Source organism: Hibiscus syriacus, unplaced genomic scaffold (genome assembly GCF_006381635.1).
Source record: "Hibiscus syriacus cultivar Baekdansim isolate YM2019G1 unplaced genomic scaffold, ASM638163v2 tig00111311_pilon, whole genome shotgun sequence".
In the NCBI taxonomy this organism is placed as follows: Eukaryota; Viridiplantae; Streptophyta; class Magnoliopsida; order Malvales; family Malvaceae; genus Hibiscus; species Hibiscus syriacus.
In genome coordinates, this window is record NW_024063054.1 from 288,472 (window position 1) to 314,618 (window position 26,147).

The 26,147-nt window shown below is 32.6% G+C and overlaps 3 protein-coding genes across 3 annotated transcripts; 2 read left to right on the forward strand and 1 right to left on the reverse strand.

Annotated features, from left to right (window-relative positions):
• Positions 1-5,891: 5,891 nt before the first annotated feature.
• LOC120158314 (sm-like protein LSM2) lies at positions 5,892-7,858 on the reverse strand. Its single transcript, XM_039169188.1, has 3 exons — positions 7,744-7,858; positions 7,430-7,588; positions 5,892-6,176 (listed from the first exon to the last, which is right to left on the reverse strand). The coding sequence occupies exons 1-3, from the start codon at positions 7,744-7,746 to the stop codon at positions 6,057-6,059; spliced, it is 282 nt and encodes a 93-aa protein (XP_039025119.1). The 5' UTR covers positions 7,747-7,858; the 3' UTR covers positions 5,892-6,056.
• A 6,868-nt stretch (positions 7,859-14,726) lies between these two features.
• Positions 14,727-18,942, forward strand: LOC120158334. Its single transcript, XM_039169202.1, has 5 exons — positions 14,727-15,201; positions 15,577-15,757; positions 16,268-16,676; positions 17,423-17,500; positions 18,122-18,942. Exons 1-5 carry the CDS (start codon positions 15,109-15,111, stop codon positions 18,621-18,623), a joined length of 1,263 nt encoding a protein of 420 aa, XP_039025133.1. The 5' UTR covers positions 14,727-15,108; the 3' UTR covers positions 18,624-18,942.
• Positions 18,943-19,825: 883 nt separating this feature from the next.
• On the forward strand, positions 19,826-24,862 carry LOC120158293 (E3 ubiquitin-protein ligase SP1-like). Its single transcript, XM_039169167.1, has 11 exons — positions 19,826-20,037; positions 20,299-20,351; positions 21,112-21,236; positions 21,336-21,431; positions 21,618-21,755; positions 21,840-21,905; positions 23,242-23,354; positions 23,455-23,565; positions 23,707-23,750; positions 23,840-23,945; positions 24,709-24,862. The coding sequence occupies exons 1-11, from the start codon at positions 19,964-19,966 to the stop codon at positions 24,809-24,811; spliced, it is 1,029 nt and encodes a 342-aa protein (XP_039025098.1). The 5' UTR covers positions 19,826-19,963; the 3' UTR covers positions 24,812-24,862.
• The last annotated feature ends 1,285 nt before the right edge of the window (positions 24,863-26,147 follow it).

The window sequence follows — 26,147 nt, forward strand, 5'->3', positions numbered from 1 at the left end:
GTTTATATATTTTATGGTAAATAACGTATTTAGTCCTTTTAAAATTAATATTTTATATATTACTAACTGAATAATAATTAAGGATAAATTAGACAACTAATATTAATATTTTTATAATATTTCGAATTATGACCAATAATTTATATATATTTTTAATTTAATCCTATATTATTGTTTTGGTTGTTATTTAATTGCAACTTTACTTTATTTTTATTATTACCTTTTACGTTTAAATATTTTAAATATAATACTTATTTATTATTTTTATTACATATATATATCCTAATAATATATATAATGTTTAAAATATACTAATGTTCACTAGTTTTTTTATTATATTTAAATTCCACGTTTTTTTATTAATTATAATAAAAACCCATAGTGCTATTATTATTAATGTTTAAAATATACTAATGTTCACAAAAAATAATGACTAATTAAAATAATAAAAAACCAATAGTGCTATTATTATTAATAAAAAGGTAGAAGCATTATAATTAAAATAATAATAAAAACCCATAGTGCTATCACATATGTATATTATAATATATACTAATGTTCACTAGTTTTTTTATTATATTTAAATTCCACGTTTTTTTATTAATTATAATTATTTTATTTTATTTTATTTTTTTAAAATATTTATTTTATTTCTTAACCTTTTTTTTGAAAAATAATCATAATATCTTATACTAATTAATTTAATTAATTTTATAATTTAATTAAAGAATAACATTTATTTAGTTTTTTAATATATAAACATTAAAATTTCTTCGCATTTACTTAAATATTTACTTCAAATGCATTGTATATATATGTGTTTATACTGTATATAAGTTTGTATTTATTGCTTAGAATTAAAATTTTTAATTTGTTTTATATGTAGGTTATTTGTTCCTTCATGTATATATATTTGAAGCATTAATTCATAAATAGATTTTGACATAAACATTAAACTCGAATCAAAATAATTTGATTAAAGGTAATATTCAATCATTTTAATATTGTCGTAAAGTAACTGTCTTAACGTATAAGAAAGTTATTTTCGATAATTTTAAAACGAAAGTATATCCTTTTAAGTGACACCTATTAAATACAATTCATTTTTAAAATTAAGGGATTGAGAAAAATATCATATTCTTTTAATTAAATTCATCGAGAAAAGACTGTTAGATCGAATCTATAGTCTCGTCTTGCGATATTTAATTAGTTGAATATCACTATTCTCATTAAATATTGGTAAAATAAATAATTAATCAATTGTTTGATATGTTTATTTATTTAATTTTGGCATGTGTTTTCAAAGGTTTTTTTTAAATGTTCGATCTGAAATAATTAAATATTATTGTTTTCAATCTTAACATTATTTTAGGTATTATTATTTTTAAATTTAGAATGGAATTACAATATTTCTTTATTTCGATTGGAGTAAGAATCGATTGCTTCAAGGTATGATAGATCGATTCTTCTCGATAGGAAATAATTAGATATTTTTATCTTTCATCCAAAATTTCAAAGAACATTATTCTAGGGAATTTTAAATTAAATTAAACTTGAATTTGTACATTTTATAGCAAAGACAATTAATTAATCGACTATGTACCGATTTAGGGCGTTGTATGGGTGTTAATCTTTCCCCACACGTAATCGACTCCCGAACTCAAAATTTGGTAACGCAGAGCACAAGTTTGTCGTTTTAATTAAAATTAATATTTTATTTAAATGACAAATATATTTTTTGGTGTTCAATCACACCCTAATCAAAGATTGGTGGTGCCTCCGCGAACTACGTTTTTATCACACTAAAATCATTTTCGAAGCGGGACCACCCCTTTCCCCATTGAGTAAAAGATCGTTTCGACAATCCCAAATCATTCTAGCTTTCTCTCAATACTAGAAAATTTAGTGAGTTTCTTGAGAGTTGTTTTCTCCTTTTTATCAAGAGATAATTGTTATTGTTTTCTCCTTGTTAGATTGAGAGAAGTTGTAATTCCTATTTTCTCATATTAAAATTCTTCTACCGTTGCCCGTGATTTTTACCTTATATTATTTAGGGATTTTTCACGTAAATTTTGTGTATTTTTTATCTTTATTTTTATTTTCTCAAATTATCAGTTGTGATTTTTTTATCTGATAACCGTATTCCGCAACAATTGGTATCAGAGCCAAATTAGAGTGTGTAATATCTACTTATTATCTTTGTGGTTGCCCCCAAAAGGTGGATCCTCCAACATAAGAAAGTAAGAATGTATTATCCATTCTTTGAAGGTTCCGGAGAACTATTCACGATAGTGAAATAGTGACAGCTATCCGTAAAAGAAGCTATGGTAACAAAATTTGATATTGAACAGTTCAATGGGAGAAATTTCTCATTGTGGAAATTGAAGATGAATGTCATTATGAGGAAATACGGTTATCTAGCGGCTATAAGTGAAAGGCCGATAAATTTCACAGATGACAACAAATGGAACGATATAGATGAGAATGTTATGGCAAACTTTCATCTAGCATTAGCAGGTGAAGTATTGTCAAGCATTGAGGAGAATAAGACAACTAATGAGATATGAGATCAAAAAAAATCCAGGAAATGCAAATTCTTGGGGTATGTTGATGATGTAAAACGGTATCGCTTGTGGGATCCCACTGCCCGCAAAGTGATCATTAGCAGTGATGTTATCTTTGTAGAAGATAAACTACGAAGAAAAGAAGACGGTGATAGCACTGAAAAGTTAGAGACTACACAGATACATGTGGAAAAGGAGTTTGAACAAGGAGATTCTTCTAAAGCAGAACCAGCATATGATGAACAAGAACCAGAGAGTTCTGAAGCTCCAACAACTCGTCAATCAAATCATGTGAAAAGACGTCCCAATTGGCACTCATATTATGTTATAGAAGGAAATATTGCATACTGCCTTTTAACAGAGGACGGTGAGCCATCAACATACCAGGAGGCAATAAACAGCTCAGATGCTTCACTATGAATGATGGTGATGCAATAAGAAATTGAAGCCCTTCATAAAAATAATACATGAGACCTTGTGCCACTACCACAAGGAAGGAAGCTAATTGGTAACAAATAGGTCTTCAAAATCAAGCGAAATGGTGACGATCAAGTGGAGAGGTATCGTGCAAGACTGGTGGTCAAAGGATATGCTCAAAAAGAAGGTATTGATTTCAATGAAATCTTTTCTCCTGTGGTTTGACTAACAACAGTTCGAGTAGTCTTGACAATGTTTGCTACATTGAACTTACATCTAGAGCAGCTAGATGTTAAAATAACTTTTCTTCATGAAAATCTTGAAGAAGAGATTTATATGCTCCAGCCTGAAGGTTTTAAAAAAAAGAAAAGAAGAACTTGGTTTGCAGGTTGAACAAATCTCTGTTCGGTCTAAAGTAGGCACTGAGGTGTTGGTATAAGAGATTTGATTCCTTCATTATGTGCCTTGGATACAACAGACTTAATGCAGACCCTTGTTCTTATTTCAAGAGTTTTGGTGATAACGATTTTTTTATATTGTTGTTGTATGTGGATGCCATGTTGGTTGCAGGACCCAACAAAGATCATATTGAAGAATTGAAGGCGCAACTGGCTAGGGAATTTGAAATGAATGACTTAAGATCAGCAAACAAGATTCTAGGGATGCAAATTCACCGAGACAGAAGTAATATGAAGATTTGGCTTTTACAAAAGAATTACTTGAAGAATATTTTGTCAAGATTCAACATGCAAGATTGTAAGCCAATTTCTACCCCTCTTCATATTAACTTCAAATTATCCTCCAGAGTGAGTCCTAGCAGTGAAGAAGAAATGATGAAGATGTCTCGAGTACCGTATGCATCGGCAGTGGGAAGTTTAATGTTCGCTATGATATACACAAGACCAAACATTGCACAAGCAGTGAGAGTGGTTAGTCAATACATGGCGAATCCAGGAAAAGAGCATTGGAATACAACAAAGAGGATCATGAGATACATCAAAGGGACCTCAAATATTGCATTATATTACGGAGGATCAAACTTACTTATCAATGGGTATGTCGATTCTGACTATGTAGGGGATTTGGATAAAAGCAAATCTACAACAGGATATGTGTTCAAAGTTGTTGATGGAGCTGTAAGTTGGGTTTCAAAATTGCAGTCAGTTGTTGCTTCATTCATAATATAAACAAAATATGTAACAGCTACACAAGCCAATAAAGAAGTAATTTGGTTGAAGAAGCTATTGGAGGAGCTTGGGCACAATCAAGAGTATGTATCTCTGTTTTGTGACAGTCAAAGCGCCTTGCATCTAGCAAGGAATCTAACATTTTATTCAAGGACAAAGAACATATGAGTTCAGTACCATTTCATTCGTGAAAAGGTGGAAGAATAGACGGTAGATATGCAGAATATCCACACCAAAGACAACATAGCAGATTTCATGACGAAGGCGATCAATGCTGATAAATTTACTTGGTGTTGATCCTCTTGTGGTTTGTCAGAGACGTAAGCACCATAAAGGTACAAGGTAGAAAAAATGGTGTGAAGATGTGATTATTCCAATCAAATCTTCAAGTGGAAGATTGTTGAAAATCAAAGGTTGGCACTGAATGCTGCATGAAAATCAAAGTTTGGCACCAAATGGTGCATGGTCAAAAGCAACCAACTTTTGTTGACAATTTAGTAATGGGAAAATTGTAAATTTAATCCCTACACTGTAGGGTATTTAAGATTAGTCCTTAAGCTTCAACTATAAATACCCTAACCCATTAAGTTTCAAAACCATCCCAAATCATTCTAGTTTTCTCTCGATACTAGAGAATTTAGAGAGTTTCTTGAGAGTTGTTTCCTCCTTTTTATCAAGAGATAATTGTTATTGTTTTCTCCTTGTTAGATTGAGAGAAGTTGTAATTCCTATTTTCTCATAGTGAAATTCTTCTACCGTTGCCTGTGGTTTTTACCCTATATTATTTAGGGGTTTTCATGTAAATTTTGTGTCTTCTTTATTTTTATTTTTATTTTCTCAAATTATCAGTTACGATTTTGCTCTATTCGATAGTCGTATTCCGCAACAGTTATTGGGGTTCTCGTAGGCGTGAAGCTCTATCTTTTTCCGAATTTTTCTGATATCGTTTTAATGAGTGTAGAGGGTCGGACGATGCCTTTAACTCGTTACCAGCCCATGTTTAACATCTATGTCGACATCATCCACGCCTAGGTAACAAGATCAAATAAGTGGTTTCAGGACTCAATAAGTATAATGTTGAAGTCCTTTCATGGAGGAAACATACCTGTGATTTTCTGCAACTTTGTTTTTAATTTCTTGGGACAATTACACAGCACTTAACATTCACTTTCAAAACACATCTCTGCAAAGGGGTTAAAACATATGCAAAAAAATAAAAAAATTTGGGGGGGGGGGGGTAGGGTGTGGGGAAAGGATTCATACTGGGACATTCGGAACATCTGCCATTGGAGATTTAAAAATCCTTCGCATAAACAAATGAAAATGGTTGATGGGATTAAGGGGAACCAATAATCTTTCAACTTAGATGTCAGTAAAGAAAGGAGTTGTGTAGTTGCGTGTTCCGTGAAGCGTGTCGATGGATATTTAAAAAGAAAATTTCAATGATTTTCACCTTCATTTTTGGCTAGAAAAATAGATACTACAATACTTTGTTGTAAAACGGAATAATATTATTTTCCATAATTGATGTAATAGAGAGAGATAAGATAGCAGAAAATCCCATTCCAATAAATACAAAAAATTGCCTTTAAATCAGGTTTGATTGATTTGCCTTTTTTTTGGGGTTATATTTGATTAATCCTAGTCCCAAATTAGAATTGATCATCCAAGTTCATACTCTACAATGGACATTTCACAGCATGCATTTTACACACATCTCCGATAATGCAAATAAAATATGTCGACACACAAACCAACATCAATTTGTGTATATTACAGCAAGGCGAGATCAGTGTCACTATCTTTGTCCAATTCAGAAACTATCTGAAGCAAAAGTATAATCTTAAATCGGATATTAGAAGTACATTGGATTTTTCAGCAATGCATTTCAGCCTCCCCGAGCTTCTCTTCTCGTGGCATCATGAAGCAATTCAATGTCAACTCCATCTGGAGGTAGCTGGACATATCTCACAACCGAACCTCTGATAAAACAGTTCCTTACTGAAAGCTGTAAACCGATTCAGCCAGTCAATGCAGACACAGCACAAGCAGGCAAACGAAATAGAAAAAGTAAACGCATAATTTAAAAAGAAAATATGTGTTAACCAAAAACCTAGCGAAATCCAAATAAAAAATTATCAACAGATTCTACTCATGCTTGCCACACTACGAGATCACTGCACTTTTAAACAGTGACATTGAGTTTGACGGGTTTATCTGGTTCCAACATAAGCCAGTCTTTCCAAGCAGCAAACAAGTTCATTATGGTTTAATTGAATCAGTGAATGATTGGTTTCCTTCGGTAAACGGATTTTCTTATTTGGTTAAATTGTGAGAATTTAACTGGAATGTCATTTGAGAAAATATATAACCAACTGGTGACATCACATTACCAACTCGAAGGAAAGTTGTTGAGCCAAATTAGATAATATGATCAAGGAATCTTACATTTCTGCAGGTAATGTAAAAATAACCCAATCCCAATGCCCCTACTGGTTCTTAAGCTTCAGTCAAATCCCATTGAACTATTGGGATGAAAATCTTTCAAGTACATGACAATGGGACGAAATTTTGTCAGGTAACACATAATATCGATAAGTTATATTTTGTAGTACAAACTACAAAGTGCAATGTTCCTGAATCTACTTTTCTTACTATTGCTCCATAACCATGGGCCAAAAAAAAGGAATAAAACATTCCCATAAAAATAAACTGCTTATGGAGTTTCATCTACGCATAAACCCTAGAGGACAAAATTATCACTATCATAGCACAAGGCAGAGACATAACATTCATGAAAGGCAAAAAAGAAAAAAAAGAGTAAAGAATGGTAGACAAAAAAGAATTCGATTTTAACAGAGGTAAAAACAAGCATTTTAGAAGCAAAGAAGTAATGAAGAGTGATATTTTTAAATTAAGATGAGAGGTCTTGGACTATAGGTAGTTCAGAAAGGAAATTTTTTACCGGATTCACTCACCACCTATATGGAAGTAAAACATTGGTGAATACTAGCTATATTCGTAAAGCACACAATGATAGGTATTCAGTATAAAATGAGCTAGATAAAAGATAACCTAAATAAAGAAAGGCAAATGTTAAAGGAAAAAAATGGCAACCCACTAATTCAACTTCCATCAATCTCGTGTTTACTTGATTTCTGTTTTTCTAAGACTAGACTAAAAAGAACCCTAAATCTTAAAGTAATTCCTTGATAAAAATGAGGCGGAAGTCAATTATATGAGGGAAGAAGGGGACATTACCATGTGAGGATACTTGTCTTGATCGACAACCCTAGTGTTCTCGAGCTTGATATTGAGGTATTGATCAACGGAGTGAAGGGTTCCTCTAATTGCCAAATCATTCTTCAGCTCCACCGTCACTTCTCTTCCCACTAAGTCCTTGAAATACGAAAAGAACAACTGCAACCCCCCAACAATGCAATGAACTTAATTAGAGCGGATCCCATCGGAATTAGGGGGAATAGTTATGAAAACTGATTTTAGAACACCTAAAAATCAAAAGAAGAGATTACTTGCAGGGAAAAGAGGGAAAGAAAAAAAAAAAGAAGAGTTACCATGATTTTGATCCCTCGGATCTAAAGGAGAGTTTACCGGGTTTTGTGGCGACGAGAACTTGGCAGAGCGTAGCCCTTCTATAACCAAACTGAGTGCTGCAACAGATCTGCACAAAGAAATCCAAATCCAATGACCTACTACCCCGTTACTTAATTACGGATATAGCCTCACCTTTTCATTCGAGGGCAGGGGACCTTTTCCGCTATTTTCATTGGTAAAATTTTATTATTGGCAATGGCCTCTGCACTGTATATGGCTATGAATTCAATCTTTATGCATTGAAGTAAATTAGATTAAAAAGATCATCTGAATCTCTATAATAAGTAATCGAAATTAGTGCCGGGATTATACCAAAAGAAATTTCAAATTTTGTACTTTTTGCAATTTAGTCTCGACTTAGATACTACAAGAGCAATATGACTAAATTATATCAACTTAAAATTATCAAATTGGAAAACATAAATTAAATCTTCAACTTATGTGTAGTACATGGGCTAATAGTAGAATTTGACTTTACATTTTTTATGACTACCATTTACTTGAATATCAAAATTTCAAAACAAGATAGGGTAAATTATGCCAATGGTCCCCTTTATTTTTGGTTTGATCGACTTTGATCACCGATTTTTTTAATTCAGTGCTTTTGGTCCCTTACGTTATCGGCTGTTCAAGTCATCAGCCGTTAACTTCCGTTAATGGAAGAGTTGACAATTTAAAAATAATAATCAAATCCACATAAGTTACCTTTAAGTGACGTAGAAATAAAAAATTATTTAAAAAAATCCAAAATGTTCACATGTTTCTTTTTCTTCTTATCTGCACGAAAGAACCTCCACCTGCTTTTTTTTTTTCTCTGCACGAAAGAAGTCCCACCCATATCAGCTCACAAACAACCCAAGAACACAAACTTCGTATCCTGAATTTTTTTTACTTCCATATCAGTTTTTGAGGTTTTTTTAATCACAAAAAACGTGGTTCAATATCCACGTTCATGTTTATCAACCTCCCACAGACAAAACCACACAAAGCAAACTATATATTTGAAATCCTCCCCTCTCCACCGTTGACATGAACTATGCTAAATTCTAAGTTTAGTGTGTATATTTATACTATGCTAAATTCGAAGTTTATTGTGCATATATATATATATAGACATATAGATAGATAGATAGAGAGAGAGCTATAGGTGTGATATTTTTTGCAGCAAAATTGGGGGAATTGAAATGGTCATGTGTGGTTTAATGTGAAGAAATCCTCCTCCTCCCTCCACCATTGATATGAACTATGCTAAATTATAAGTTTAGCTGCAATTCCAGTACACACAAGATGACTGTCTTATATATATGTCTCAAGTTCTGTCAAAACCACCATAACTTAAGAGCAGCTATGCATACAACACATGCAATGAATTCAGAAGTACCCATATACTAGATGAGGACAGATAATCTTTGGTGTCCAAAATTTTGAAGGGGAAATGGGTCGGGATATGGCTGGAAAATAAGGGAATGAGTTTACATGTGTGTATGTGCAAGCATGGATGACTGAGTTAGGCAAAAATATATACAACCTTCTGGAGCTGTTTGAAGCCCTCCTCAACTGATGTAGCCACATTTTTGGATATTGTAGTCTATTCGGTCAACAATAGTCCCCTGACTGGAGGTATTACTATTAGATATAAAAATCAGTTTGTATGGATAACATAACATAACATAAAGATGTGTCATACCTGGTCTATCATAAGGGGTGAGAGGTCTTTCATGATTTGAGCAAGCTCATTTACTGACTGGACAACCTGCAGAAATACCATATTCATTAGAGGGGGACTACCATTGAAACGATAAACCACATATATTCAAGTACCTAAGTGATCTCTCTCTCCCTCTCTTCAGTTGAGAACACACACTGCTTCAGCTTGCTCATTTGGTGCTTATTAAATCCCTGCAGTGATCACCCATCATGTCATTCACGCTAGAGTACCAGACCATAAAGGAGGTTGAATTGAACTATAAATGGTGGTTTTGCAGAAAAATTGGGGTAATTGAAATGGGTTTTGTGGAACTGAAATGGTCATGTGTGGTTTAAGAAGAAGAAAAGGCACGTGGAGAGCGGTGGCGGATGGCTGTCGGAGACGCCTAACACCGACGGTGAGAAGCGGACGGCCACCAGGATTCTAGAGTTTCTCTATTTTCTAATTTTGAGTGGGGGGAGACAACAGAGCTAAAAACCAATTTTTATTTTATTTTTAAACCCATGTGCAGAGGAAGAAGAAGAAATAATGGATGAAGGAGAAGAAATGAGATGAGAGGAAGAAGTGCACAGCCCATAAATATGTTTTTTTTTTTATTTTAAAGGGGTAAATTATGCCGATAGTCTCTTATATTTTTTGTCTTATCGATTTTTTTCACTAAAAAAAATTTAAGGGGAAAGGTCATTAACGCCATCGGTCCATACAATTTAAGTCTCTAATGTTATTGGTCTATTCAATTATAGTCCATCAACTATGTTAGTGACTTCAACAAAATGTATTTGAAATAAAAGGGGGTTAAATAAAATTAATAGCATATCGACTTAAATTAGATGGATCGATAACGTAAATAATATTTTTCCTTATTTTTTTCGGTGACCAAAGTCGGTCAGACAAATAACAAAAGAGATTATCAGCATAGTTTACCCTATTTTAAAATTACCATGTCACACATTTGTTAATGGGTTAATAGAGGTTAACATCTGAGGGACTTAAATCAGACGGATTGATAATATAAGAAATTAAACGCACTTAATTTAAAAATCGGTGACCAAAGTCGACCGAAAACAAAAAAAACTACTGGCATAGTTTACCCATTAAAATAAAATTAACCAAATTATATTACATACACAAAATATGATTCCATAATACAAGTACTTGAAAAAGAATTTAACCTTTTTGATTTATTCATATATCAATGGGTAAACTATACATTTAGTACCTAAACTATCTTATGACTCCTATTTTGGTTATTAGAGTTTAATTTTTTAAATTTAACGACCTAGCTTTTAAATTACTTCTAATTTAATCAATCTAACTTTAAAATTATTTTTTTATTTTAATTATATATTAATAAAAATAAAAATTGTCATGTCACAAAAATTATTAATAAAATAAATTAGAGTTGTTAAAATATGAACAATTTGAAATTAGAGTATTTAAATTAAAAAATTTAAACTTTAGTAACCAGAATAGGAATGAAAATATAGTTAAGTGATGAATCATGTAATTTACCCATAAAAGTTTCACGTGCAACAATTCCATTAAATTTTAATGGCGGATATTAAAATGAATCAAAAAGTAAATGTTAAGTATGGTTTTAAAATGAATGCAAGTTGAAATATTAAAATAAAACAAAATTGATAATTTAAATATTAAACTTGTAGTTTGTCCAAATGTAAATACATATTAAATAAAACTCATTAAATTAGCTGACTTTATTCCCATATATAATGGGATAAGGAGAGATAGGATAGTAGGCTGCCCCCAACGCCAGGTCGAGAGCAGCTTCCGTGGGAGACCTCCAGCATTATGAATTGCCTATAGTGGGACTCGATCCACAACCACAAGGTTAAGAGCCTTGCGCTCTACCAACTGAGATGGACATTCACCTATTTTTACTTAATAGATTACGGGTATTGATAATTTATTGATTATCAATTTTCATTCATATAGAAACAACTAGGGATGGGCATAGGTCGGGTTTTTTGGTCCACCCGAAATTCGACCCGATCCGAGAATAAAAAATCCTCCATCTGAGACCCGACCCGACCAAAACAAGTTTTCACCCGACCCGATATATAACTTAAAAACCCGACCAAAATAAGTTTTCACCCGACCCGATATATAACTTAAAAACTCGGCCGACTCGAAATAAAAAAAAATATTTTTATTCAGTAAAAACAACGACTTAATTGAAAACATATATAGAGGGGTATTATTGTAATTATTCCTAAATATATAATGTAAAATTATATATATTTTCGGGTCGGATATTTTTCACCCTAAACCTCAACTTGACCCGAATCCAAATTTTTATTTAAAAATCCAACCCGATCGGGTCAGATCGAAACCCGTCGAGTTTGGATTCCATGCCCATCCCTAGAAAAACATTCAATGTGATCAAAAAAAAATTAAAGTAACTATTTTATGAAGCATTAAATGTATTTTTTTTGTCCTTATACCTCCTCTAGTTATGTATTAATTCGTTTTTTATTATAAATATTATAAAAATATAATAAAATAAGTCACTTTTCTCTCAAAAATATCAAAATTGTTTATATCATTTTTCACTCATGATTGATGGATGATGATATCAACTAGAGGTATGCAAAAAAATTCGATCAAACCGATCCGATTCGAAAATTCGGATATATGATCCGTTTTCTAATTTTTGAATAGTTCATATCAGATATCTGAAGAAAAAAAATCAGATAATTTGATTAGATACAGATCATCTAAAATCGACTTTTGGATTATCCGAAAACCCGATAAGAAATTGGGCCCTTAAGAAGGTAACCCAACAATCCTAGCCCACCTAAAGCCCATTTCTGGTATGTGCTACGCCCACCTAATGCCCATATCAAATTTTAATTCAATTTTAAAATATTAATTTTTAAAGTTTTTGCCCTAGTCAAGTAACTTTCTTCCATTTTCTAATTCCAGTACACCCCCAAAGTTAAAATATTAATTTAGCATTTTCAAAGTATTAAAATTTAAAATATATCTATGAAATCATTTTTTATCATGAAAGAAATTAATGATACTTCTCACTCAAAAAATTAAAATTTATCATTAATAACATGTATTAAAATATTAAATTTAAAAATTTCAAATTAAAAATTATATTCGTTCGGATATCGATTATCCGATTCAAAATTTTAGATCGGATACAAAACGCAATTTTAGTGATCCAAAATTTTTGAATATCTAAAATTTCGGATCGGATAATATCTATATCTGAAAATGTACACCCCTATTATCAACCTTTGTTTCGATTGTTGTTGTTGATAATTTTAGTTTTTCTTTCAAATTTTTTATGTCACGTTTTTTTTAGTTTTTAATAACTATGTTTTGTGGTATTTTTTTTTGTTTTTACAACCATTTATTTCTATCTTATAATACGTTTTTTTTAAATTTATGACACATTTTCGATCGATTGAACGATATTTTAGTTTATTTTTTTTCCTTATGGTTGGATTTACATCGCTACGGCTAGTCAATATAGTGTTTATTTGTTATCATATTGATTTTCTTTGCTTTGGACACTTGGATTGAATTTGGATACACGATTTTATGTTTGTGATTTTGTTTTCACTTAGTTCAATTCTGATTTGAGATTTGTCAGTTATATTTAATTAGTTTTATCTCATTTTGTGGTTCGTTTGTCGATGGGGTCAAATTTATTCGCATCTATCTTTTTTTCGATTTTTTATTAGATTTAATTGTTTTCTTGTATGATCATTGTTTGATCTTAGTGACTAGTTTTTGTGTTAGTAGTTACAAGAAAATATTCAAATTATATGGTTAATTTACATGTTTATGGTTTTAAACATTTATTATAATTTACATGTTTCATCTTTTTAATAAAATTAATTGCTTCTATAAAAAATATAATAAAATATAATTATAAATAAAAAAAGTTATAACATTTGTAGAATTGTATTTTTTTTATTTTGTTTTAACTAATAATAGTTTTTACGTATATATTAAAATATAAACATGACATAATATAACATCAATATATATATATATATATATTATATATATATATATATATATATATATATAATATATATATATATATATATATATATATATATATAACATAAAATTATTCTAAATATATACCCTTTCGTCCCATAAAAATGTCTCTTATTTACTTTTTAAAAGTTAAAATTTTTAAACTTTGATCATTATTATTTTAAATAATTAAATTTTATAAAATATATATTTAAAAATTACTTGATTGAAGGTTTTTAAATTTTTTTTACATATTTTTATCAATAATAAATTTTAAATAATAACTAGTCAAAGTTTAAAAAAAATTGAGCATGAATCAAGACACATCGATGATAAATGAATAGTTTTTATTCATTGATATCTTAGGTTCGAGCACATGAATACTATGGATGTGAACGTTCAATATCAAATACTTACCCTAGATAAATAAAAAAAGAATTAAATTTTTAATTTCCTTATTTTTTAAGGAATATTAATGATAGAATTATTATAATGATATAATTTTAAAGGAATTAGAATTATTCAAGGCTATATTTGGTGAGTTCGAGATATTATACAATGAAACTAATATTAAATTTGTGGTCAAGAGATAAAAAAGTAATGAAAGTAATTTTTTTTTGTATTGATTTGGCGACGATGATAACTAATGACGATAAGAAGTTACCAACAGTGATAATGACGATTGTATCTGACGATGGAAGATTTTGGTTAAATTTAGGGTTAAATTGTTATTTTATTATAAATTAAAATAATTCTTTATCTAAAATTAAAATCAAATTAGTATTTTATTTTAAATTCAATAATCAAATTGAAAATTAATTCTTTTTAACTAATACGCTAACATGAATTAACAACTTAATTATACAAAATATAATAATAAATATAAATATCTAAAATTTAATTAATTAATAATATAAATGATTAAAAATATAACTTTTTAAATTTAATAAATAAAAATATATATAAAAAGTGATTAATTAACCCTTCAAAGAAGGATACAAATTTAGGGGGAGTTCCATATTTAAGCATATATAACCTAAACCTCCCATTGAAATGACCTTCGGCTTTAATTAGTCAACCCATATGAACCGGGCATTGTGGTCCCCACCAGATTTTTATAAGAGCTCAGTTCTAGTGTATCGCATTCCATCACACCCCTGGAACTCAAGATCGCATCAGACCCACCAAGTTTCAATCTTACGGTCCAGAACAAAACCAAAAGGGCAGTCGGAGTCCGTGAAGAATCCAATAAAGGACAGCGACCATGACAAGGTGTGTTTTTCAGGGTCCCCAGCCTCGATTCTCAAGGCATCGCTTGGCACAGATACCAAACCCACAGAAACTTTTTTCGATCCTTACAAAATCGGACCCATAAATCCAGATTTTCTTTCAATCTTAAAAATACCTTCTCTTTTGTTTCATTACCACTAAAAACGAAAGCCGGGAGGGAAAATCCAGGATCTTGAGGTCTAAAGATGGGTAAGTGTTTGGTTCTGTGTTTAAAAAAACTTCAAAGAGGATCAGAAATGTAAGAGGGGGGAATTTTGGGAATATAAGGAGCTGGGATTCTCTCCATAAAAAATAAATAAAAGGACAAATGGTGAAGCTTAGCTTAATGGCTTCTCATGAGTTCCCTCCTTGTCCGGTACTACTTCTTCATCAAGAACAAGGCGTCAACAAGATGATCAAGGTGATTTTCTTTTGGCTTGTTTTCTACTATTTCGATGATATGGATCTGGGTTTCGTTTTTTGTTCATATTTTGTTAATTCTATTATGTTTGATTGCTTGGGTAATTTTCAATCATTTTAACACGAGTATTTTCGATTTATTGGATTCTTTCCCTGTTCCTTAATGAAGTCAAATAGATTTTTATTAGAATTCTTGTGGCTCTATATGTGTAAATTGTACAAGTTACAAATTGTTGATATTTGATCTCATTCATCAGAAATTTGCAGCTATTTCCCCCTCTTTGCCACTAATATTTTAACGTATTAGCTTTATTATTGTGAAAATTATAGTGCTAGTTATTTGTTATTGAATGTTAAATTGTTTCCACAAACGCAGGAATGCGCATTCTCCTTTCCAAGTAAGGTAATGAAGCCAGAGATGATACAAACAAGTCCCTTCTATCTGAAGTGCAACGGAATCCAAGGGCAGCCAAAAACGGTTCCCCTTCTTTGTGAGCCTAGACTGATCATCAATGTTGATCCGAGAGCTCAAATACCTGTGGTTATTGATAAACCAGGTCTGCAACATGTGGCTTGTTCGTTGTATGGACTACTTATATCTTTTGCTATGTACTTGGGAAAGAGACTTAAACCGGTTATTGTTCTTAGAGTCTACAAAAACATATAATTGTCGAAACACCATAAAGAATGTTTGTTTATGGTATTAAGTTTATTAGTTTAACTAACTAACGATGTAATTAGAAATTTTTTCACCTAGGTTAGAGATTGTCCATTGGAATTCAAATTAAACCCAAATCTTTGGCATGATCTCTTTGGACTTGTTTGGAAAGAGTAAAGAGAAATGTTGAAATAAGCTATAGCATGAATATAAAAGGTGATTCTTGAAAGGATGTAAAAGTTTTAGGAGCTAGATTAATTGACTTCAATCAATAAAGTATTACAACAATTTTTTAGGGTGATATAGGCTGGGTATATTTAGTTACGATATCAGTTCCTTTCATATTTCTGCTCAACACGTCTCTGGTAGTTCTTGCCTTATGATTACTCTAACCCTGCTTTGTTTGCAGTTGCTCATCTAAACACAGCACTCTTTAGCTCCGGGATAGTGGAGAAGTGCACATTACATGAAAAGTTGTTGAAGTTTCTTATGCTTGGATTAAAGGATGTGGAGCAAGGGAAACTTGATTTATCTTTGCTATCTGATTTGATTCTACCATTGATGTTTGGTGTGCATCAGCAGCCTTATGATTCTCTACTTTATCCAAGTAGCGAATTCAATGTCCAAAAGCCTCCTCCAGACTTTGTAGGTGATATGGTGTGTGATTCAAAACTTACAGTTAGCTCAGACAGTCGACTTGTACTTTCGAGTAGTGGAACCGAGATAAAAGACATCCTTTCTGTCTTTGCTGAATTTCACTTATCAAGCAACTCAACTAAATGGAGAACGCGGTCGGGACTGGTCCCATACTTCTACTGGTATGGATACTAATACTTTTACCCCCTTGATTTAAATGAAGGGTTAAATACTCACTTGGTCCCTGTACTATGGCTTTCTTTCGCGTTGATTCTTAAAAGAATTAAAATTTGTAATTAAGTATCTAAACTTAAGTTCTGTCAGCAGAGACTCAACTCCAAACATAACTCGGTTATAATGTGGCTTAGTTAACTAGTGATAAAATGCTAGCTGTCGGATAGTTTCCTCGTCATTGGTGAATCCACTGCCATGTCAACATGAAGGAAGGCATACAGATTTAAAAATAGAGTAATTTCATGTGTTGATTTGGTGTTTACATGCTAAATGAGCAGCATCCATTTTACGAGAAGTGGTAGCTTTTTATTGGGTGGTTTTGCCATTTTAGCCAATTGGCTTAAAGTGTTTGTCAAAAGGATTAAAGCATGTGAAGGTCAAAAAGTTGTGTCGAATATGATGAAAGTGGTATAATTCAAGGCCCAAATGTGTTTTCAACTCTTCAACTGAAGGAAAACTATGCGACAAACAATATGATTGTGTGCTATGAATGGACCATATTATGGTATTTTGACTGTTGTTGAAAACTAAACTTAGAATAAAAAATTATTCCTCTCATCATTTGTATAACGGTCAAGTACATTAGGCTTGTGCTTCTGGTTTGCGGTTAACTAAATTTATTGCCGCTAAACGATACAGTAGATTTCATTGATGTTTGAAAGGCACGTGACCATAAGGTCTTCTGATTAAACAGGAAACGGAGCAAGAAAGTGCATGCTAGTACTAGCTTCTCTCCACGGTTTGAAGTTGGGAACGTTGCACCTCCAAAGAGGTATGTGACTGATCATATGTTTCAAGAATGTTTCATTGTATCCTTTTTTTTTAATAAATTCCCATTCCATGACCATAATTCTACTAGTTAATATAATGGAAAGTGTCAACTTGAAATGATTGGAAATTATCTTATTTTTGGATATTGAAATCTTTGCCTAGAATTTTTATGACAAAGGAATAATACCTTGGTGAATTGCAACTCTTCATTTATGTTAATTGCATTTAAGATCATACAATGGAAGGGACATACATTAATATATTTATTAAATATTGTAAATATGGCAGTAGTTTGAAGTTTGAATTATATTTTAATAGGCTTCTTCCAACTCGGCTATTGTCCACTAGATATGGACCTAAAATGTGGTCTATTCTTATAGATACATGGTTAAAATCAGGGGCGGAGTCAGAAAATTTAAATTGCGGTAACAGAGTTTAGAAAATTCTATAAAGAGTTTTTTTAAGTGAGTAGGGCAAACCATGGGTGTCAATTTTCTTTTAAGGGGCGCCAATCATTTTTAAGGTTGTGACTGTTCATTTATTTTTTTTTAAAAATGTTGATTTCATTTTTAATAAATTTTATAAAATTTATAAAGATTTTTATGGAACTCATTTTTGACAGTCCTGAGAAACTCAAGCTCAAGTCATCGCGAAAAAAGAAGACATCTAAGAAGCTAACCAGGGAGAGAAATCTCGACACAGCAAATTATTTCCGTGCATGTGAGAGCCTTCTTTCTTTGATGGTAAATCAGCAACGGAATGGCAAAACGACAATTCTTTGCTTGAAGAAATCGGGCCCTGAACTTCCTCAGCTCTTGACCCAATTCTCTGCAGGCATTGCTGGGACTGGTCTTGCTGTTCTTCTTTCTGTTATTTGTAAGGTAGCTTACACGAGAGCTCCATTCTGCACATCTAAACTCTTTAGCACCAGTATCGGGTTCGGGTTAGTTTGGCTCTCGTGGGCGGTTAACAGACTGAGGGACACAATTGTACAAATTAGCAAGAACACTGGCAAGTTGGTTCTGAAGGAAAAGGAGATGATCAAGAGAGTCGACAAAAGTGTTAACGACATCTACTTCAGGGTTGGAACGTTGATGGCCATGGCAATGCTAAGATTTGCATGAATTCTGAAGGCAACACATCTCAACTGTCTGAATATTTCCACAACAGAGCATTCGACATCAAGAGCAGGACCACATTGCCGACCAGTTTCTATGTTTAAAATAACCATCAAGAGCTGTGAATCCAGAGGAGAATAAAAACTTTGCATATATTTAAACTGCTATTCGTCCTCGCCGGAACCCATGCTACTCGGACTTCGGACATCTCACGATAATTGAAGTGTTGGAACAAATATAGGTGGGAGCAAACACATGAAAGTGATTACAACTGGTATTGGTCTTAAATATATTCTTCATGCAAAGAAAGATAACTGGATTCCGAGGAACTGCAGGATGTTCAAGAGGACTGTTATTTTCAAATATCTTGAAAAAAAAAACTTTTCAGCTGTGATTTTTGGATGTAGTCACGTAGAAGACTGAGAAGACATGGTGACTGCATGTGCACATCTGGAAACGAATGGAAATAATTCAATCCTCATCTTGTCATTAATTATAAGTAATATTTACAATTTATCCTAATTTTCAATCTTTTTGATGATGTGATGGTTCTGAATTAATGTGGAGAATAAAGGTTAGGGATTAAATTGAAAAAAATTCTGAATTTAAGACAGAATTCTTGGGCTATAAACAACACTATACCAAATAAGAAACAAAAGAAACAACATTCTTACCTACAAATAAAAGATCTACCCAAATCCTTCGACCATGTCGGAGAATCTACTGTCTTCGTCCCCTGAACAAACAAGTTGAAGAAATATTTCCTCCTTTCCCGTTAAACAAGAAAAAGGAAAATTCGATCATAGATTGAGTTGTGATATAGAATTTTACAGTGAATTTTAACATTTATATTAAAAAAAATTAAGAATATAAAATTAGATTATCAATAAAAAATATAAAAATATTTTAACTAAACGACAATTTAAATTATCTCATATTTGAAAAGACAATGTATATTATTATAATTTAAATTATCGTATGGATTGTCCACATTAATAAACGGTTAGAAGTGTGAAATGCCAAATTAAATTAAAGGAATCAAATCGTAATTTTTCTTATAATAAGGGGACTAAAACTAGAATCTGACCTATTCTAGTGTAAGAGTGGCGGTGAGTGATGATGAATCTTGCACTCTTTGCGTGCTTTGTGTAAAACTGAATAACCTCCTCTTCTTCCTAAAATATAATCTCTCCTCACTCCACTGCTGTCATATCTAATTCGGCAATTCAGGAGTCAAAGCAGTCATCGTTTTCTCCTAAATTGTGATCCCTGTTATGAGGAATGAATGTTGTGACCGAAGATCTTCATAGATAAGGGCTCGTTTGTTTTTGAGTTTCACTTTAAAGATGGTTCCATGGGGCGGTCTTACTTGCTGCTCGAGTGCAGCCGCTCTCTATCTTCTCGGAAGGAGCAGTGGCAGGTCAGATTTCTAACAATCTATCTTACAAATAAGGATTTCGCTAATGACTTGATCATTCTGATTATAATAAAAACATTGTATCAAAATGCAGTAGCGGAGAACTTTACTTATCCTTTGCGTCGCATTGGCTGAAGAGATTATGATATATTGTAACCTGTAGTAAAATCCTATACATAATATCTTCATTATTTTTCAAATGTGTTGGAAATAATTGGTTCAAAAATTGTTAATCAAATTCTATGCTGAATAATATTGGAACAGGGATGCGGAGCTTCTAAAGACGGTAACTCGAGTCAATCATCTTAAGGAACTGGGTATTTAGCCCCGATTGCCTCCTTTTATGTGATACTGGATTCCTTTATAGCTTCTAGATGTTTATAAGTGCCCGGTATTGTTTAATGTGCTTTTTTTTACAAAGCTTAGAAGGTCATGTGAGAAATGTGCCCTATTAATATTGATTATTCTGCAAATTAGTAACAGAGAACATCCTAGGTAAATGTGAATGTGGATATAAGTTCAATCTCCTTGGTCTTTATTGTTGCAGCTAGGTTGTCCCTATTAATATTGAGGATAAGCTAGCATTTCATGTTAATAAGTTTGATGCCATTAGAAAAAAGAGTAACTGATTAAAAATGGGTGCTGGAGACATATTACTATGTTACTTTTGAAAAGTGTTGTAAAAAGAACTTGTAAAAATATTTTTGAAAAGTGTAGTTTAAAATTTATTTGTTTGGGATTGCTGTTAAAAAGTGATTTTAAAAGGATAAAATGTTCATTTTAGACATTATGTTGTAAATTAAAATTAAATAATTAAAGATAAAAATATAATTTTACCTCAAAAGTGATTTTCCACAGCAAAAGCTAGAAATTTGAGCTTTTGAGATTAGGTTGAAAATCAATTTTCCAACCATGATTTTAAATCAACTTTTGGGTGCTTGGCACATTGCTCATGTGGTGTGAAAAAACACTTTTTCATTGCCAAAAGCATTCCCAAACTGACCCGATCAATTCGATTAATCCCCATCATTAGCATTTGCTAAGACATGTATCTTGATGATACCATATTTCTTTCAGCTCAATTTCTTGACCTTGAAAGTAAAATGATACCTATGATTGTTACAATCTCTGGAAGAGTTGGTTCTGAGACACCAATAAATTGTCAGCACAGTGGATTAAGAGGTGTCATAGTAGAGGAGACGGTAATAGTTTTTTTTAATTAAATGAGCTTTCACTTCTATTTCCTTTTTGTTATCCTTTTTTCTAATTGTATATGTAAATTCTTGCTTTTATGTCCTTAGGCTGAACAACATTTTCTAAAGCATAATGATGCTGGTTCTTGGATACAAGATTCTGCTTTGATGCTTTCCATGTGTAAAGAAGTCCCATGGTACCTGGTTAGAACATATTTCTCTCTGCCTGTTTAGTTTGACTTTTGTGCTGAAATTATTTCTCTATGATTGCTGGCGTTCTTAAGGTGGTTTTATTTTGAAGTCGCTTCTAAGGGGTTGTGTTGTATTGCATAAGAATTATAATTGTTAATATAGCAGATTTCCTGAAAAAAATCTTTAATCATTAATTAGGATGATGGGACTGGTCGTGTATATGTAGTTGGCGCTCGTGATGCAGCTTGCTTTGCACTAACGGTTGGAAATGAAGTATTTGAAGATTCAGGTCGATCAATTGTACGTGGAACACTAGACTATCTCCAAGGTCTCAAGGTATCTTTTTCCTGTCCCTAAGGTGTTTATTTTAAGGTGGCATATTTTTGGTCAAGCTGATTTGATGGCCAGTTTTTCTTTTAGATGCTTGGAATCAAGCGAATTGAGCGGGTGCTTCCCACTGGTTCTTCTTTGACCGTTGTCGGGGAGGTATGTTTTTAATTCGCAATTGGCTTTTTTCTTTATAACAAATCATGCAGAAATATCAACGCCGATTCAAACATACAGAAATGTCATTATCAATATCTTACAAGATATGCTCGATGCAGCCTGCTTTTTCTGATCCATGCTTTTAAGTTGAAATTGCTGGATAAATGAGCACTAAAGTATCTTATTCATATTTTTATGGTGGCAAATATTTTCTTTTTATCAAGAAAAAAAAAATGCTAGATAGTTCCATAGTAAATCGGATTACTTAGGTCTCAAGCCTAGTGCATGAATCATATACAGTGCTACAGGAAGAGAAGGCTATATTTAATTGTGATTGGATATGTAAAGTTTTATCGTAAAACATGAATGCTCGGTGCCATAGCAGTAATTTGACTTGGTGCCAGTATTTGAAGGCCCAAAGCACAGTTTTGGCTTTAACTAGCAGTCTAAGTTGCAGCTCCTAAAAAATAACAATATCTTTTTCATCAACAATTTCCGAAAGTTAATGGCCAAAAGACTTTTGTTTTCTAATATTATTTCTTTCATTTTTAAGATTTGTTTCGAAGTACATATTTTTCATTGACTTGCTAGATTTCTTGTAATAATTTTTCCTCAGGCAACTTTAAGCAGGTTATTTCTTTAGCATATTTAAGATATCAGCTTTCCTTTGAAGGTTTACAATTCCAGCTTTCTTTCGTTATTTCATTAAGTATCCACCCAGATAGTAGGTTTTCTCAACTTTGTGTAATATTCTCCCTTGTGGCTTTGAGATGGAAATTGTGGACATGGAAAGACAACTTGCATTTGGGAAAATCCAAATAATGAATTCAAGTTATGCAAAGAGCATCCTGAGTTAATGGTTTCAGATGATGTATACATGGTTTTTTAATTCAATGCTGTGTCATGCAAGAGGTATTCTAACATCATAGCTTTACATTTGATGAATCCCTCATGCTTTATAAGAGTGCTCACTTCACCTTGTATCATCAAAAGAATCAATACATAACTTATAACATCAGTTGATATTCAAAGGTCACGCTGCTCTTTTAATCTCTTTATATCATCATAGCTTTACATATGCAGCCTTTGCACCTTTGCTTAATCGCCCTGGACCATCACGCCATGTTAAATCTATATCTTGGCCATGTACATCACTGCCTGTTGGTGTGTTATACTCGAAGCGTCATATAATTAACAGTGCTGCTCTTTTTTAATGTCTAAATATAATGGAACTTTTATTAGAACTTTTTGAGTTTTAGATGTTTCATGATCTAGAAAGCTTTAGTTTTTTATGTCATTGTCTATATTTTGGTTACATGGTTTATTAACATTTTAGGCTGTAAAGGATGACATTGGAACAATTCGGATTCAAAAGCCACAGAAAGGGCCTTTTTATGTGTCCCCAAAATCTATTGATCAACTCGTTTCCCACCTAGGGAAGTGGGCAAGGTTGTAAACATTTCAGTCTCAATGCTTCCTTTATATCACATGCATAAATTTTGGTGATTATTTCAAAAAATGAAGAAATTAACAGTGGGTTACTTGTTAGGTGGTACAAGTACGCGTCAGTTGGAATGACTATCTTTGGTGTCTTTCTAATCACCAAGCATGCAATCCATTATATTTTGGAGAGAAGACGCCGGTGGGAATTGCGGCGAAGGTATGCTTAATGATTTTTTTGTACTACTTGTTGAGAAACACTATATAAATTGACCAATCTTTTTTTAAGAGGCATGTATTGATGTGTCCACTTCTGTTATACTGTAACAACAAGCTGAATTGTTAAAAAAATTTCACCCAGGGTTCTTGCAGCTGCAGGTAAGAGAGCAGACTCAGATAATGAAGGTAATTCTCCAGCTGTCTAATCATCTCTGAAGAATGTTATTTTTCATGTTTTTTTCTGTATATGATGTGGATATCTCAATAATGTGTAGATTCAACTTCGAATGCTGAAAATGGAACAGAAATCAATCTAGACCGTGGAATGCCAGATCTCTGTGTTATATGCCTTGAGCAAGAGTACAATGCTGTTTTTATACAGTAAGTCCCCTGGTTATATTTTCTTGATTAAAGCCTATAAAGCTGTTAAATCTCTTTCCTAGCTGTGATCTCTATACTAGTTTGTGCCTTAGTACTAATATTTGATTGGATACTACTTGCCTGTGAGGATAAAGGCTGTATGACTTTATGCTAATGCTGAGGTTAGGAAAAGAAAAGGAATTATCTACCAAATCAATTCTATCAATACCCAATCTGCTAGATAAACTTATGTTGACTATGAGTTTCAAGTAAGATGTATGCCTTTTGTTGGGGGCTAGGTTGTCTTCTTGATTTTGTTAAAGGCTTATCAAGTAGGTGGCCATATATTAGTAAATAAAATCTTTATTTGCATAAATTCAAGTTATTCCTTCTTTAAGAAGGATTGGTGTTTATCTCAATATGAAATGGGCAGATACTATTGACCAATCTGTTTTACTCTAGTAGCTTGTGAATTCCCTCTTCCTCTTGCTCAAGCTCGAGTCTCAGTCATTATGCCAACGGCATTTGAAAGGTTTCTTGGAAATATTAATATTTAAGTAGACCTATAAGTAGAGTTTGTGTAGATTCTTGCTTTCATTTGTTTTAGCAGGTGAGATGATACCATTGATCATATACAAAGTTTGGCTTCTGAAGTAATGTTTCTTCATATCCAACTTTAAACCCAGATTCGTACTTGTTTCTGTTTGAAGATCCACTCCTTTGGAATAATTGACTACTTGACTTGTAATGAATGAATGACCTATATTTTGCTAATAACATGCAGGTGTGGTCATATGTGCTGTTGTATGACGTGCTCTTCAAACTTAACCAACTGTCCGCTTTGCCGGAGACGAAATGAGCAGGTTGTGAAAGTCTTCCGCCACTGAAACCTTTCCTTATGAGATTTAATAAGCCGCAACCTGGGAAAACAGGGGTATTTGTCTTTTGATAAAAGGTAAGATTTCAATAGTTTACCATCCTTTTAACTAGAGACCTCCTGTCTGTAAAATAATTAGGTTGATGCAATTCAAAATATTATTTCAAATGATAAATGGTTGCAATCTAAAGACAGATACAGACGGTTTATATTTTCCCAACCCCACGATTGAATTGCAAATATTGTTTATTTACGAAATATGTATGATCAGTTAAGCTCCCTCAAATGTTCTCTCTTGAGCTTTGTTGATCTACTAGTTATTAGGGACAGCCCTTGGTCGTGTTTTCCCACATTAGTGGTTTGGTTCAAAACATCAGGAAACCTCCATGAAGCATTGGAGGTTTATTCCAAAAACAGAAAAAGAAGGTTCAAAAAGCTATTAGAAGTTTATTGAAACTTTGAAGTTTGTAAACTGTTTCAGAGATGCTCGAGAGGATATCTTCGAATAAGGAAGCTCGGGCAGTCTTTCATGGAATGGGAGATGGAACAAGTCGAGGTAGAAGCCGATTCACTTATTTTCTTAGAGGCGATGAACAGTGGTCTTGAGTAGATTACAGTTTTTCTTCGAGTTTGTCGTTTATTTCTGTTTTAGAAAACCTTCGGAAAAAAATATTCCTCATTCTCATTTATTAATTAAACAAGTTACAGTACGAAATGTAACAACTAACCAACTGCCTCTAACAACTCTAACAAATATAACTCCCTATTTCCTACACTTCCCATCAAATTGGAAACTAAAAATATTTTTTGATTCCCAACTTGGAACCAAGTAAAACTATGCTGTTGAGAACAAAGGGCTTTAGTCATCAAGTCTGCCAGTTGATCAGTTGTCTTGCATGTTCTACTCGTATTAAACCCTTTGAATCTTCTCCCGGATAAAATGACAATCTATCTCAATGTATTTGGTTCGTTCATGGAACACAAGATTAGATGATATTTGCAATGTTGCCATGTTGTCACAAAAAAGTGTAACTGATTCTTCTCTTCGAATCCTAAGATCCTTCAACAAGCCCACCAGCCAGACTATCTCTGATGTAGCAGCTGTCGTGCTTTTGTACTCAGCCTTGGCTGATGATCTCATAACCGTGCATTGTTTCTTAGATTTCTAGCATATTAAGGATTCTCTTAGTTTCACACCCAGAAACTGACCTCCTTGTCATGAGGCAGGACGCTCAATCCAAGTCACAAAAAATTGTTATCTAGACTTTGTTCGAAACCTTAAACAAAACTCCCAGACCATGCTCCTTTTTTACATAACTCACAACCCTTAGAACTGCTTCCATGTG

What these genes read in the sequence shown, in the direction of transcription:
- LOC120158314 (XM_039169188.1), bottom strand. An exon ending in AAGACAAGTATCCTCACATG is followed by an intron (nt 6,177 to 7,429) that starts GTAATGTCCCCT and finishes ATCGGTTTACAG; the next exon opens with CTTTCAGTAAGGAACTGTTT.
- LOC120158334 (XM_039169202.1), top strand. Translation starts at nt 15,109, where the DNA reads ATGGTGAAGCTTAGCTTAATGGCTTCTCATGAGTTCCCTCCTTGTCCG. An exon ending in TGTGGTTATTGATAAACCAG is followed by an intron (nt 15,758 to 16,267) that starts GTCTGCAACATG and finishes CTTTGTTTGCAG; the next exon opens with TTGCTCATCTAAACACAGCA. An exon ending in AACGTTGCACCTCCAAAGAG is followed by an intron (nt 17,501 to 18,121) that starts GTATGTGACTGA and finishes CATTTTTGACAG; the next exon opens with TCCTGAGAAACTCAAGCTCA.
- LOC120158293 (XM_039169167.1), top strand. Translation starts at nt 19,964, where the DNA reads ATGGTTCCATGGGGCGGTCTTACTTGCTGCTCGAGTGCAGCCGCTCTC. An exon ending in GTGTCATAGTAGAGGAGACG is followed by an intron (nt 21,237 to 21,335) that starts GTAATAGTTTTT and finishes TTATGTCCTTAG; the next exon opens with GCTGAACAACATTTTCTAAA. An exon ending in CGGTGGGAATTGCGGCGAAG is followed by an intron (nt 23,566 to 23,706) that starts GTATGCTTAATG and finishes AATTTCACCCAG; the next exon opens with GGTTCTTGCAGCTGCAGGTA.